Source organism: Callithrix jacchus, chromosome 17 (genome assembly GCF_049354715.1).
Source record: "Callithrix jacchus isolate 240 chromosome 17, calJac240_pri, whole genome shotgun sequence".
In the NCBI taxonomy this organism is placed as follows: Eukaryota; Metazoa; Chordata; class Mammalia; order Primates; family Cebidae; genus Callithrix; species Callithrix jacchus.
The window spans coordinates 27,442,669-27,458,087 of NC_133518.1; the positions used below are offsets into that span (position 1 = coordinate 27,442,669).

Here is a 15,419-nt window from a genome sequence, read left to right on the forward strand (position 1 = left end):
TCAATACCTGCTTGAGCAACACAGCAAAACCCAGTCTGTAAAAGATAAAAATAAAAAACTTAGCCAGGCATGGTGGCACGTAACTATAGTTCCAGCTATTCAGGAAGCTGAGGTGGGAGGATCCCTTGAGTCCAAGAGTTACGACTGCACCATTGCATTCCAGCCTGAGTGACAGCAAGATCTTGTCTCTAAAAAAAATTAAATTTAAAAAGAAAACTACACCAGCTTATAATTATTTGCCTACTAAGAATAAAGAAAGGTTGAAGACACTAGACCCATGGACTGGACCTGGTAGGAATAAAAAAACTCTGGGTTGGGACTTAACTTTCATAAATATATAGCTAGTAAAAGAAAAATGTTTTTATCTAGCAAAATTAAAAATACAAAAACATAAATGTTAAAAAATGTTATCCTCATTACTATATAAATAACAATTATGAAAATCACCTTCTATCATAAGAATGTGAGCGAGGCTGAAGATCTCTGGACCAAGATCTTGACTTTGATCTTGATTTCCTTCCTCCTTTCTTTCGGCTGTATGTTCTACTATCTGAAGAACTGCTCGAGGAGGACCGCCTACGGTGTTTCTTTTTTCTCTTGCTTCTGCTTTCTTCTTCAGTATCTGATGACCGACGTCCCATTTCTATAAGCTTAAATTAGAAGAATATTATTTCTAACATGGTGGCAGAATGGATGAAATGCAATGAATTAATTTTTTATTTTATTTCATTTATGTATTTTCTTTTAGAGACGAAAAGAAAATAAATAAATGAAATAAAATAAAATAAAAAGAGGTCTCTCCCTCTGTATCCCAGGCTGGAGTGCAGTGGTACAATCATAGCTCACTGTAACCTGGAAGTCCTGGGCTCCAGTGATCCTCCTGCAGGCCTTCCAAAGTGCTGGGACTACAGGCATGAGCCACTGTTTCTTGCCTCAATTTATTACTTTTTATAAAACTCTGTAAAATTTTTAAAAGGCTTAAAGTAAAATTGTTTATGTGCCTGGCTTCTTGACAAGACATGTGAACAGGTCTTTACAACAATTATCTAATATTTTAAGTTACATTTCTCATTAATTATATGACATATTCTTTAGCAATCAACCAACTATTCCTTTACTCTCACATTCTCTTGATATTTTACTATCTTAGAGTTGCATTTTTCTAACAGAAAATTCTACATTTTTAAACAGATAAAACCTCATTAATCATCAACAAAGGCACACTAAAACAATGAACTATAATCATTTCACTTGTGAAACTTAGGGGAGAAAATATAAAGTACTAAAGTTAATGAGGTTATTGTGAAATCACTCAGCTCTTCACACATTGCTAGTACCTATATAAAGTGGTAGAATAATCTTTTTAGAAAGCAATAAAACAATAATTTAAATTAAATATATACAATAGATATCCATTATGCATATAATATATATTATATATAAGATATTTACATATGTGTGTATATTGTACACACACATATATATATCCATGTTAAGAAATATGTACACAATTGAGTGATAATAATCTAAAAATGTTGATGCTTTTTTGACAGAGAAATCCTACTTCTACAAATGTATCTAAAAAAAGTCTAAAAAATATATTCATGAAAACATTCATCATAGCCTTATTATAATGGTATCCACTGAGATAATTTTTTAAATGTACTTATGAAAATTAATATTTAAATGATGAATAAAATATAATTTTTTCAAACTATTTATATATAGTTATGGTAACATGGACATTTAGTGTACAATGAGGAAAAATAATAGAACCTAAGCTTTGTATATTTAGGAATTAACTTAGCTGATGAGACTTAGTTGTTTTACTTTAAACTTTAGATTCTCATATGCAATAATTTTTTATTAAAATAGTTATTATCTTTCAAAGTCATATAAAAACAAGATTCACTGTAATCACTTAGATCAGATAAATAAAAGTTCACATCATCTTTAATATTTATTCAAAATAAGTTAAATACCATCATTATAAACAAAGTATTATGTTGGTACAAAAGTAATTACAGTTTTTGCCATTACTTTTAATGTAACATATTATTACTAAATATATTAATATAAAGACATTTTAATTAATATGTATTAATACATTTAATATTAATCATTGTGTTATTATAATTAATATTAATTAGTATTAAATATATTTCTATATTAATGTATTTAGTACTAATAAATATATTACATTGAATGTAATGGCAAAAGCCACAATTACTTTTGTGCCAACTCATATGTTAAATTACTGCTTTGCTTTCAGAAGCATCAGGTGAGCCAGCCCCTCCCTGATTCCAATGCCATACCAGTTGAAAAAAATCTATTACAATTCAAATCAAAACTTGAAGCTATTTACCCAGAGCCAGAATTAAGGATTTTAAATATAGCTCTGAACCTCCAAGTTGTTCACATGTCTAAGATTTTTACAGTTTAGCAAAACACTGGGAAGACTTGGTTTTGAAACTATCAGTAAATCACTAACACATCTAAGCCAGTTTCCTCATTTAAAAAAAATGAAGAATATGATTATGAAAGTATACATATGTATATGTATCTATATATGTAAATACAAACATGTATGTATTACAAACATAATACAAACATGTATGTATTACAAACATAATACAGACATACATAAGGTATATCTGTACACACATATATATTCAAACACATGTATGTAAATATCTATTTATACATAAATTATATACACATACCCATTATATGATATCCACATATGTATGTGTGTGTAATATACACACACATACATATATATATTTATATCCATGTTAAGAAATATGTACAAAATTAAGTGATAACAATTAATTTTTTTTATTTCTTGGCTTTTAATTCCTTTCTTGTAATTTTACCTTTAATCATTTAAGAATGTCCTTTACACACAAATAACCATTTAAGATGACTTTTTACTATCTTATTATCTTGTTTAAAAAAATACCAACGTAAGATTAAAGACATTAAGAAGTATAAATTTGGAAGTACAGAGGCTAGAAAACAACAAAAACAGTAGATAAGATATGTCAACAAACTTTTGGCAAATGAAAAACACATGGAGGATCAGAGCTAAGAAAGTTTATTATCAGGCAACCGTAGAGAATTCCAACAAGAGAAAAGCAAATTCACATAGCAAAAATCAGAAAGTATTAGGAATTTAAGACACCAGATACCAGAGCAGGCACAATGAGGCACAAGGCTAAAAACAAAGAAATTGATTGAATTTATGTAGTATTCCTGAGTTCCTCCATTCTATCCAGCCAAGTGATATTCTTCCTCAATCCCCGTAAGAGAGGCTTATTTTTGGGGAAAAGTGAATCAAAGAAGCACCAGGTCCAAGGACAAAGTTAAAAAAGGCAGAGATCCCAAACTAAAAGTTAAAGGGATTAAGTTAAGTTAAAGTCTATAATCAAACGGTAAAAGTAATAGCCCTCTGTGTGCTTGCATCCAAGAATTCTAAAGTCAAGCATATCTCCTACAATGGCAATTAGAGGATTCTTGAATATCTGCAAAAACTGGGCTGGGCACGGTGGCTCACGCCTGTAATCCAGGCACTTTGGGAGGTCGAGGTGGGTGGATCACGAGGTCAACAGATCGAGACCATCCTGGTCAACATGGTGAAATCCCGTCTCTACTAAAAATACAAAAAATTAGCTGGGCACGATGGCGTGTGCCTGTAATGCCAGCTACTTAGGAGGCTGAGGCAGAATTGCCTGAACCCAGAGGGGGAGGTTGCAGTGAGCCAAGATTGCACCATTGCACTCCAGCCTGGGTAACAAGAGCGAAAACTCCGTCTCAAAAAAAAAAAAAAAAAAAAAACTGAACAACACCTAAGAAAAGATATATAAGTTTTTGAGGGTTCCCTACAAAAAGGACAGGCCCTTACCCAATCACCCTACTGGTTGACATCCTACTAGTTGACAAGCCCAAACCTTAAATGCAGGTTACAGCTGTATTTACAACATTTTTCTATAAACATTTCTTTCTGTTAACTTTTTGCTAAATATACAACACAATATTACCAAACATGATGAAAGCCTTCACCATAAAAGACAGAAACCAAAACAGGAAGAAAATAAGCAACTGATAGTAAACCAGAACATACAGAAGAAAACTTTAAGAACAAAAATCACAGTTAATATTCTCAGACATTAACATATGAGATGACAATCCAGCAAACAAGAGTAGAAGGAACATTCGAAAAATAAGACAGAGAGCTTAAAAGTTAAAGAAATGACGATTAAACACACACACACACACACACACACACACACACACACACACACACAAACACGCCAGGTGCCATGGCTCATGCCTATAATCCAGCACTTTGGCAACCAAGGCAGACAGATTGCTTGAGCCCAGGAGCTTGAGACCAGCCCCGCCAACATGATGAAAACTGGTCTCTACAAAAAAATACAAAAATTAACTGGGCATGGTGGTGCACACTTGTAGTCCCAGCTACTCAGGAGGCTGAGGGAGGAGGATCAACTGAGCCCTAGTGGGAGAGGCTACAGTGAGCCAATATTGCGCCACTGCACTCCAACCTGGGAGACAGAGCGAGACCCTGTCTCAAAAAAACATGCAGACATCAAAAACAATAAGAACTCAAAAAAAGAAAGAAAGAAAAACAGACAAACCTTTTAAAAACAGAAGAGGATCTATCTGAAGGTCAAAAATGCAATTGATATGTATTCTATAAAAAAATAACAGAGAAGCCCAGCGTAATGGCATGGGACCTGTAGTCCCAGCTACTCTGAGGGCTGACACGGGAGGACATCTTGATCCCAGGAGTTGAAGTGAGCTCTAATCGCACCACTGCACCCCAGCCTGGGTGATAGAGTGAGATCCTGTCTTAAAATAGAGAGAAAAGGGATGAAGGAAAATTACCCAAAAATTAAATTTCCAGGTCAGGCATGGTGGCTCACACTGGTAATCCCAGCACTTTAGGAGGCCAAGGTGAGTGGATTGTTTGACCCTAGAGTTTGAGACCAACTTGGGCAACATGCTGAAACCTCCATCTCTACAAAAAATTAGCTGGGCGTGGTGGCAGGCACATTTAGTCCCAGCTACTTACCGGGGCTGAGGCAGGAGGATTGCCTGAGCCCAGAGGTTCCAGGCTACAGTGAGCTAGGATCACCCTAATGCATTCCAGCCTGGGCAACAGAGTAAGTCCTTGTCTCAAAATTTCACAATTGAAAGACAAATTGCCCTAAGTCCCTGAGACAATGATTTTTCTTAAAAGACATACTCCCAGTATATCTCATAAAAACTTCAGACACCAGGAATATAGAGAAGATCCTAGAAATTTCTAAAGATAAAAAAACATATATGGGTAGCACAATAAAAGGCATAGGGGTTTTTCATAACACAGAAAACAACAGAGACTTGCCTTTAAAATTCTGATAAAATGAATCTCAACCTAGACTCTCTATCCAGGCAAATCATTGCTGTACTATGAGATTAGAATAAAGACATTTTCAGATATGTATGGTCTCAAAATTATACCCCACACTCCCACTTTTTCATAAAATTGCTAAACAGTGTGCTCCATGAAAAGAAGGGTAAAATGACAGATTCAAATGTAAAACCCAGATTCAAAATATAAGTGATCTTACACTGTAGATAGGTAAGACATACCAGACCGATAGCATATAAACAATATCTCAATGAATAAGAGACAAAGATCCTTTCCCTATAGAAGCTTATATTCTACTACCAGCAATTTTCAAAATGAGGCCTGTAGACCCTTAGGGATCTCTACAACACTTTCAGGGGACCCAGGAAGCCAAAATTATATTCACTGTAATACTGAAACATTAGTTACCTTTTTCACTGTGCTGACTTTTGCTGACTTTTGCACTGATGGTACAAAAGTAATAGTGGACAAAACTGCTGGTACCTTAGCACAAATCAAGGCAGAGACATCAAATTATACTTGGTAGTCACTGACATACAGTCACAGTTTAAAAAAAAAAGGAATTTCAATTAAGAATGTCCTCAATCAGGCACAGTGGCTCAAACCTGTAATCCTAGCACTTTGGGAGGCCGAGGCAGGCGGATCACCTGAGTGAGGTCGGGAGCTTGAGACCAGCCTGACCAACATGGAGAAATCCCATCTCTACTAAAAATACAAAATTAGCCAGGCATAATGGCGTATGCCTATAATACCAGCTACTTGGTGGCTGAGGCAGGAGAATCACTTGAATCCTGGAGGTGGAGGTTGCAATCAGCCAAGATCGCGCCATTGCACCCTAGCCTGAGCAACATGAGCGAAACTCCATCTCAAAAAAAAAAAAAAAGAAGTCCTTGATAAAGCAGTAAAAATCATAAATTTTACTAAATTTCCACTCGAGTATACATCTTTTTAATATTGTTATGAAATGAGAGATACACATATCTTTTGCCATGTATTTAAGAATGATGATTATTTCACAAACGAGCATTTATGTAACTGAATTGCAACTTGAGTTAGCTCCTTTTATTATGAAACATTATTTTATTTTAAAAACTGGCTATAACTATGCACACTTGAGTATTTGGAAGACCTTTTCTCAAATATGAAGGGATCCTTTCATTTCAAGTAAAACCATATTTGTTGCTGATAATAAAATTCAAGTTCGCAAGCAAAAATTTAAATTCTGGATAATTTGTATTGCCACCATGAGAATGATAGCTTCTAAATACTTAAAAACTTCTGAGATCAATGGTGGTAGTAACAAACATCACTTTTTTATACATAATTAAGAGTGTCTACATTTAAAAGATAAGCCTAACTCACTGAACCAATAGTTTCCAATTGGCCAATGCAAGATGTCACAAAATCATGCATGGGTAAAAGATGCATTCAGACTGTAGGTCAGACCAATAGATTTCAACATAATGGAGTACCAAAGGTCATGCATATAGTTTCAAAAACCATATTAAAACAGAACTTCAAGAAATTAACACATCAAATTCTGTTATAATACAAAAGACATAATTACCTGAAAAGGGTACTAAAACACTATCTTTTCCAACAACGTATCTGTGTAAAGCCAGATTTTCTTCATAAACTTTAATCAAAACGATTTATCTCAATGGATTGAATGAAGAAGCAGATACGAGAAATCTAGCCATCTTCTACTAAACCAGATATTAGAGATTTGCAAAAAAGGAAAATGATGCCACTTTTCCTACTGTTTGTTTTGAAAAATAGTAATTTTTCATATCAAACATATTAATTTATGTTACCATATTTTAGGTTTATTGTAATTTCAAATGAATTCATAAAGATTTCAAATTTTTAATTAATAAGGTAAATATTTATAGATATAATCCAAATAAATAAAAGTTACTGGGGTGCTCAACAATGTTTCAGAGTGTAAAGAGACCCTAAGACTAAAATGTTTGAGAACTACTGCTCTAAGATATCTACAGTTATTCCCAATCTCTATTTCGGTCCTTCATCCTACATCTCTGAGTAAGGTACAAACAAGTAGAAAAAAGGAAGGGACACAGATCTATGCGTCTTGGGGGTGACCAAAAAAAGCAGAACAAGAGAAGGTGGGTATAAACTTTTTCTTTGTTCTAATTACAAACAATATAATTTATCCATAATAAAAGACTGCTTGATTACATTTAACACAGGTTAAGGAAAGATACAAAAATCCCTCCTTGGAACAAACCTCAAAATAATAAGAGCCATTTATGACAGACCCACAACTAATATACTGAATGAGAAAAAGCTAGAAGAATTCCCCATAAAAACCAGCACCAGACAAAGATGTCCTCTCCCAGCACTCCTATTCAACACAGTATTGGAAACACTGGCCACGGCAATCAGGCAAAAGAAAGAAAGAAAGGGTATTAGAATAGGAAGAGAGGAAGTCATATTGCCTTTGTTTGCAAATGACATAATCCTATATCTAGAAAACCCCATCATCTCAGCCCAAAGGCTTAAGCTGATAAGCAACTTCAGAAAAGTCTCAGGATACAAAATCAATGTGCAAAAATCACAGGCATTCCTATACACCAATAACAGACAAGCAGAGAGCCAAATCATGAATGAACTCGCATTCACAAGTGCTACAAAGAGAATAAAATACCTAGGAATGCAGTTAATAAGGGAAGTGAAGGACCTCTTCAAGGAGAATTACAAATCACTGCTCAAGGAAATCAGAAAGGACACAAACAAGTGGAAAAACGTTCCATGCTCATAGATAGAAAGAATCAATATCATGAAAATGGCCATACTGGCCAAAGTAACCTATAGATTCAATGCTATTCCCATCAAACTATCATTAACATTCTTCAAGAATTAGGAAAAAAAAAAAAACTCTTTCAAAATTCACATGGAACCAAAAAAGAGCCCATACAGCCAAGATAATTCTAAACAAAAAGAACAAAGCTGGAAGCAACACTCTACCCGACTTCAAACTATACTAAAGGCTACAGTAACCGAAACAGCATGGTACCGGTACAAAAACAAACAAGCAGACCAATGGAACAGAATAGAGAACCCAGAAATAAGACTCACATCTACAGGCATCTGATCTTCGACAAACCTGACAAAAACAATCAATGAGAAAAGGACTCCCTATTTAATAAATAGTGCTGGGAGAACTGGCTAGCCATATGCAGATAATCGAAACTGGACCCCTTCCTTACACCTTAAACAAAAATCAAGATGAGGTAAAGACTTAAATGTAAAACCCAAAACTATTAAAACCCTAGAAGATAATACAGGCAATACCATACAGGACATAGGCATGCACAAAGATTTCACTGCAAAAACATCAAAAGCAACTGCAACGAAAACAAAAATTACAAATGTGATCTAATTAAACTAAAGAGCTTCTGCACAGCAAAAGAAACTATCATCAGAGCGAACAGACAATCTATAGGAGAAAATTTTTGCAACCTATACAACTCACAAAGGTCTAACATCCAAAGTCTACGAAGATGTTAAACAAATTTACAAGAAAAAAAAAGCAATCCCATTAAACAGTAGGCAAAGAACATGAACAGACGCATCTCAAAGGAAGACATTTATGTGGCCAACAAACATATGAAAAAAAGCTCAGTATCACTGATCATTAGAGAAATGCAAATCAAAACCACAATGAGATACCATCTCATACCAGTCAGAATGGCAATTATTAAAACGTCAACAACAGATGCTGGTAAGGCTGTGGAGAGACAGAAATGCTTTTAATAATAAATTGTTGTTGGGAATGTAAATTAGTTCAACCATTGTGGAAGATGATGTCACAGGAATTGTCCAGAACTGGTGCTTCTTTGAGGAATCACCAGTGTGATGATTCCCAAAAGACCTAGAATCAGAAATACCATTTGACCCAGCAATCCCACTACTGGGTATATATCCAAAGGAATAGAAATCATTCTATTCTAAAGATACATGCACGTGTATGTTCACTGCAGCACTATTCACAATAGCAAAGACACAAAATAAAACTAAATGCCCATCAATGATAGACTGGATAAAGAAGTGGTACATATACACCATGGAATACTATGCAGCTACAAAAAAGAATGAGATCATGTCCTTCACAGGGACATGGATGGAGCTGGAAGCCATTATCCTCAGCAAACTAACACAGGAACAGAAAACCAAACACCACATATTCTCACTCATAAGTGGGAACTGAACACTGAGAACACATGAACCTGGGAGGGGAACAACACACACTGGGGCTTGTGGTAGGGACACGGGGGAAGGGAAGCATCAGGAAAAACAGAGAATGCATGCTGGACTTAATACTTAGGTGCAGCAAACCACCATGGCACATACTTACCTAGGTAACAAATCTGCACATTCTGCACATGTACCCCAGAACTTAAAGAAAAAAAATCTTTCCTTAGAGAAACCAAGAAAAAGCTGAAAAACCACTGTGGCAAAACTATAAATATTTCAAGTGACACATTTACATTTCAGAAAAATTACAATGAAGTATAATTATTCTCAATAAAAGAAAGCAAAAGGTCACAATATTTCTTTGTTATAGTTAACTTCAAACAATTATTCGGAAAACGGAGTGAACACTAACAGCAAATCACAAAAGGCAGATCCCAAAATTGTCTTCCCTATAAATGACAGGTACTGAAATCCTGCTCACCACCATAGCCATAAACTTATCCCTTAGATCTGCATAATGTCATCAGCATGTAATGGAATATTCTTGCCAATTCAAGTCATGTTGATAAATTTATATTACATACTCCTAGTAAGGAAAAATTCTTTATACTTAACTCCACCAGTAAGGTGCAATGCATGGAAAGACACATTGATAGTTCTTTCCAATAAGGGCAATGAATGATGAAAAGAGCACAGGCTTTTAGAGTTCCCTAAGCTAAGAATTTTCAATCTATCTGTAGGTGAAAAAGACAACATGGGACAGAGCTCCTATAGCTCTTGCTTTTCTGTTCTCACTGTAGTTCTTCCTGGTTGTAGCCTCATGGTTGCAAATCTCACCCATCTACTCCCACTACAGAACTGAAGCCATGGCATGTAATGACTACAGGAGGACATCAATTTACAAACATATCTTAATGTAATATTCAGGTGCCTGGTTGAAGATGTGAAGCCAGCATGTGGTCATCCAAGAAAAAAGAACTCAAAGGACTACACAAATCGTTCCTTTGCCCCATTATTGATAAGGGTACAAGAAGCAGTTATCTTTTTCAGAAAACAGGCAATCAGTTTGAGACAACAAAGATTCCCAAAGGACATGATAGCTTATAATTACTTCTCCATCACTCACTTATTAATATATCAAACTTAAATTTTCTTGATCCTGGATACACGGCCAGAAAAAGTAAGAAAGAAGAAAAGTAAAAATGGGGTGAAAATGAACATTAAGAAATCCATAAACAAGTACACAACTATGCAAAGGCAGTAAAAAGAATGGAGGCAAATTCAAGCACAATAAAGTAATACTCAAAAGAGAAAGAATTCTGTCAAGACACTTCTCCCATCACAATTAAAAACTTGCAGGCATCTCTTTTTAAAAAAGCATTATCAATCATAGGAATTTCTCCTCAATGGTTTGAAAATGAAAGCAGGAAATACATCTATAGATCTACCGTAATAGCGTGCTTTCACAACTTTTCCAATTCATAACACCCCTCTTTTCGAGACTGATTGAGTTGGCAAGTCCAATTAACAGAAAGGTGCCAGCTGTTTTTGTCGTTTTCAGATTTTGACATTTTTAGCCCTCTTATTGAAAAACATAAATAAAGTGCCATATCAGTCAGCATGAAATCCTTGCCTGCAAAGAAAGTGAGTATCTAAGACTAGAGAGGTTCTCAAAGGATTTCCCCAAGGTTGCAACTGTCACACCTGCTCCAAATCTTAAACTTGTGAACTCTGCTTACCTTCTTCACTCAGACCTTTTATAACATCTAAGTTCTAAGATGACAACTCGAATGCTTTCTGGTGACAACATAAAGACATTTGAATTTCCTTATCTACTATCTAGTTAATTGAAACACAATTGGGTTACTGCTAATTCTGAAAGTGCAAAAACAAAATTTTGTTTAGGTTTCCAGTGTACATTTAAAGACACACAACCTCTGAGAGAAATTACGTCAAGGTTAACCTAAAATCAAAAGCAGATAACATGCCTTACGGTGCATTATAACCTCTTGCGAAAGTAAACAGAGCCATATGCTCTTGGTCACATGGCCACAAGTACAGAAGTCAAGGGAATATACAGTTTGTTTAAAGCAAATATATTTATATTTCAAGAAAGGAACGTCAATTTCACCCTGCACCACTTCTCAGCAAGTCAGTGTCAGCCAGAAAGGTCGGGAGGATTCAGAAAGGGAGGTGGATCTAAGGCAGAGACAGTGGAGTGGATGGGATAGAGGGCACCACAATCCAGCCTCCCTCTTGCTCCACCCTACCTAGAGCTAGTGAGGAAACGCCAGGCTTATATTGCAAGATGAGCCAGGAAACCCAAAAGCAGCGAGGAAGAACCACGAATGCGGGGCGAGGGAAGGAGTCGGCGAACTCTCCCACACGTCCTCAAGACAGAGGGCCAAGCTTGAGGCCTGCAGCCACCCACCCACCCTACAGCCATCAGCCTAGACCCAGGGAGAGCCTCCCAGGTGCGGGGCGCATGCGCACGGTGACACCACGCACGCCACGAGGCCGCCGCCCACCCCCTCCGCGTACACCCAGCCCCAAACTGCGCCAGGCCCACGCTGCCTCTGGCCGGAGCAGGGCCTCGGAGCCCCGCAGCCCCGGGCGCCCCTTCCCAGGCTCTGGTCGCGGGCATCACCTGGGTCCAGACCTTTGGCCTCACACTTTCCGTTGACTTGCAAACGCCGCAGACCCTGAGACTTTTCTTCAGATCAGGGCGCCGCAGGCCTCCACCGTACTTGCTCCAGTTTAAGCTCAGCGCCTTCCTGGTTCTAGCGCCAGGCAGCATTAGCCGAGATATCGAGTGCATCGATAGAGGCTGCCAGGCGGTGGGAATGCCGAGAAAGTAGATTGTAAACGCTGCCAATTTTTTGTTTGGCGTCTGTTTTGCGGGCTTGTTTATTTTTATTTTATTGATACCAAAAGCAATAAAGGTGGGACTGGAGAGTGTTATTGTCTTAGTAGTCGTCGTTATCGTCATGGGTAATCAGTAAACATATCTGCATCGTGGGAAGTTATGTTTATGACACCTACAGGAAACAAAATTGGTTATCTCATGCTGGGGGAGGGGGAAACTCGCCCAACAATAATAAATCATGGGAGCGTGTCTGTATAGAGTCGTGTGTGATTAAATTGTAATGATTTATTTGCAAAAATGCATTAAAAGTCGGTGTTTCTTCTGCCCTGAAGGTGAAGGCACTCACAAGTTGAGTGCAAATTAGTTTCTCAGATTAAAGTAACTGGTTAGTAGAGGAATAGGAGAGAGCTGCCTGAGGCGGGGAGCCGTTTCTTGTGAAAGAGAAATCAGATTTATAGGTTTGTGGGGTTTTTTTTATTTAAACCAATAGAAATTAAAGAGACAGCATTTTCTGTAACTCATACTACATGACTTATTTTTCCTTACATGAAAATTGTTTTTCCCCATTTACTCTAAGCAAAGATAAAAAGATAAATAAATTGTTGCTCTGGGTTTTGGCCGACTGTGAGAACCAACTCATTCACCACTGCTAGATAACCAAGCTACAGTTTTCCACAGAGTTTGAGACAGTTAAAAATCACCTCCACAGTATGTTTTTCATAGATAATGTTTCTCAACTAGCCAGTTTTGAGGCACCGTTTTAAAACTTAACCACTACAACACTACACGTTTATTTTAAATAATTCGAGAGCTGGGGAAACCCTTGGGGTCCTGAATTTTATTGGAACCCGTGTATCTGTCTGCAGACTGTCAGCTGAGCTTTACCATAAATGCGTTTTTACCAAAACTACATTTTGAAATGTCCTGTCTCTGGAAAATATTTACTGTTTAATGAAACAACATCATCAGAACTTTGTGAGTATTTATTAGTATGTGACTTTAAAACCTTGACTCTTTCTTAAGTAAATTTCATTTAGGCCAGTAGGAATCTGTGGTCAGATACTCAAGATTTCTCATAGCTCCATCTGTTATCAACACTACTATTCCTAAATATGCAATGAGCCAATAAGCTGAGATCATGGGAAAATCTATTGGTTTGAATTACACAACAGTTGTGTCTGTGACTTCGACGATTATCTTAAAAATTGGTCATCTTTCCCTCAAGCTCAGTAGATGAAATATGAGTTCAAACCAGAAGTCATGTGTTTAAAAAGGCAAACAAGTAGCTGGTGGGTCTCCTGATCCCTTAGCCAACTTCTAACAGTGGTTATTTTTTAGTTATTTGTGAATACGCATTTAACACCTCAGTTTGAGAGCACTTTGAGCACCATATCCACTTAGCTCACCCATTACTGGCCCTTCTGCTAAAACAGATTAAAAACAGATTGTCATAAAGGATTAAAGTTTCATGATTATTTTCCTCTAATATCAGAATTAAAGTAGTAACAGATAGTAACCCAAGACTCAATGTGAAATTGTTTCTAAATTCATATAACTTTGGAAACTTTGAGTATTTGAGTCCCTTTTGTGGTGTAACAAAACACCAATACAATGTATTAATAGCTAAAAGCTATAGCTGCTGAAAAATCACAGACATTAGCTCTGTGAAAAGTAGCAAAATATGAAATGTTTTCAGAAGGAAAGATAACTTCAGAATTCAAAACAATAAAAGGCAAAACAACATTTCTAAAAAGCATGATATACATAATCCTTAAATTCATCAAATGTGAACATTTTAATCTGAGTATTGCAGTATTACATAAGATTACATCCAGGTACTATTTGCATCTATTTGAAAAACACTATCAAGTTATAATTGTGTTCTCTTTTTACAAGTGTTTCAGGTTGTTTTGACAGAACTTCTCAAATTATCTGCCTACTTATTTTGATGCCTTAACCAATGGATGGACATATTAATGGTGGTACATATTAATGTTCTGTAATTCCTCTTATTTTTACTAAGAGTATTAGATTCAAAATAATGATCAAGTTACCTTTAACTTCCAGAAAGTCTGCGTTAATATTCAAACTGCTTAAAAATATCTCCAAAGTAGAAAGGAAACAAAACACACTGCCATGTGTGTACCTATGCAACTGTCTTGCACGTTCTGCACATGTACCCCAAAACCTAAAATGCAATAAAAAAAATTAAAAAATATATCTCCAAAGCTACACTTAAAGAGGCATATGTGTTTACACACTTAAATATAACTTATATTTAAATATTCTTTTGTGAGTATATATTTGCATAGCGACATTTCTCACAGCACGCCCTGTCCTGCACAATATAGACAAATGACTCAGGAATATAGATGTTCCTCTCTTATAAAAACCCGTTCCGATAAAAATAGTCCAGAAATAGAATTTAAAATCGTGAGTGGGAGAGAGAGAGAGAGAGAGACCTTTACTCCTGGCGAGCGTCTCTTTTTTTAGCACTCCGCAATAAATGAAATTAGACGGGCTACAAACTTAAGGTCGATTTTTTTTTCAGACTAGAAGAGGGATAATCTCGTTTTTCAAACTAGGAAATCAACTCAGCTGTTTCCCAAGATGCTGAAGAAGAAGTCCTGTAGTTCACCATAGAGGGATCCGGTGCAGAGAGTAAGGGAGAAGGGTGGGCGTTCTGAGACCTCAAAGAGGAAACGAACGAACGAAGTCCAGCTGTCGTTGACTGGGCGCTAAGGAAACACTTTAAAATGCGACCTGTCAGGGAACAGCTGCTCGGGAAACTTGTTAAATCGACCTGTCCCTTTTAGCGGGGTCTGTCCATAGAGGAGTCAGATTGGGCTTCAGGACACGAATAGTACAGTGAATAACAGGAACCGAAGGGAGCAGCTC

General features: G+C 36.5%; 1 protein-coding gene across 1 annotated transcript in view; it reads right to left on the reverse strand.

The window, feature by feature from the left end:
- The window catches only part of RSRC1 (arginine and serine rich coiled-coil 1), a 459,685-nt gene that overhangs the window by 442,033 nt on the left and 2,233 nt on the right, over positions 1 to 15,419 (reverse strand). The window contains exon 3 of the mRNA XM_035278262.3: positions 448 to 650. Coding sequence (XP_035134153.2) covers positions 448 to 650 — 203 coding nt within the window. The remainder of the gene's footprint in view (positions 1 to 447; positions 651 to 15,419) is intronic.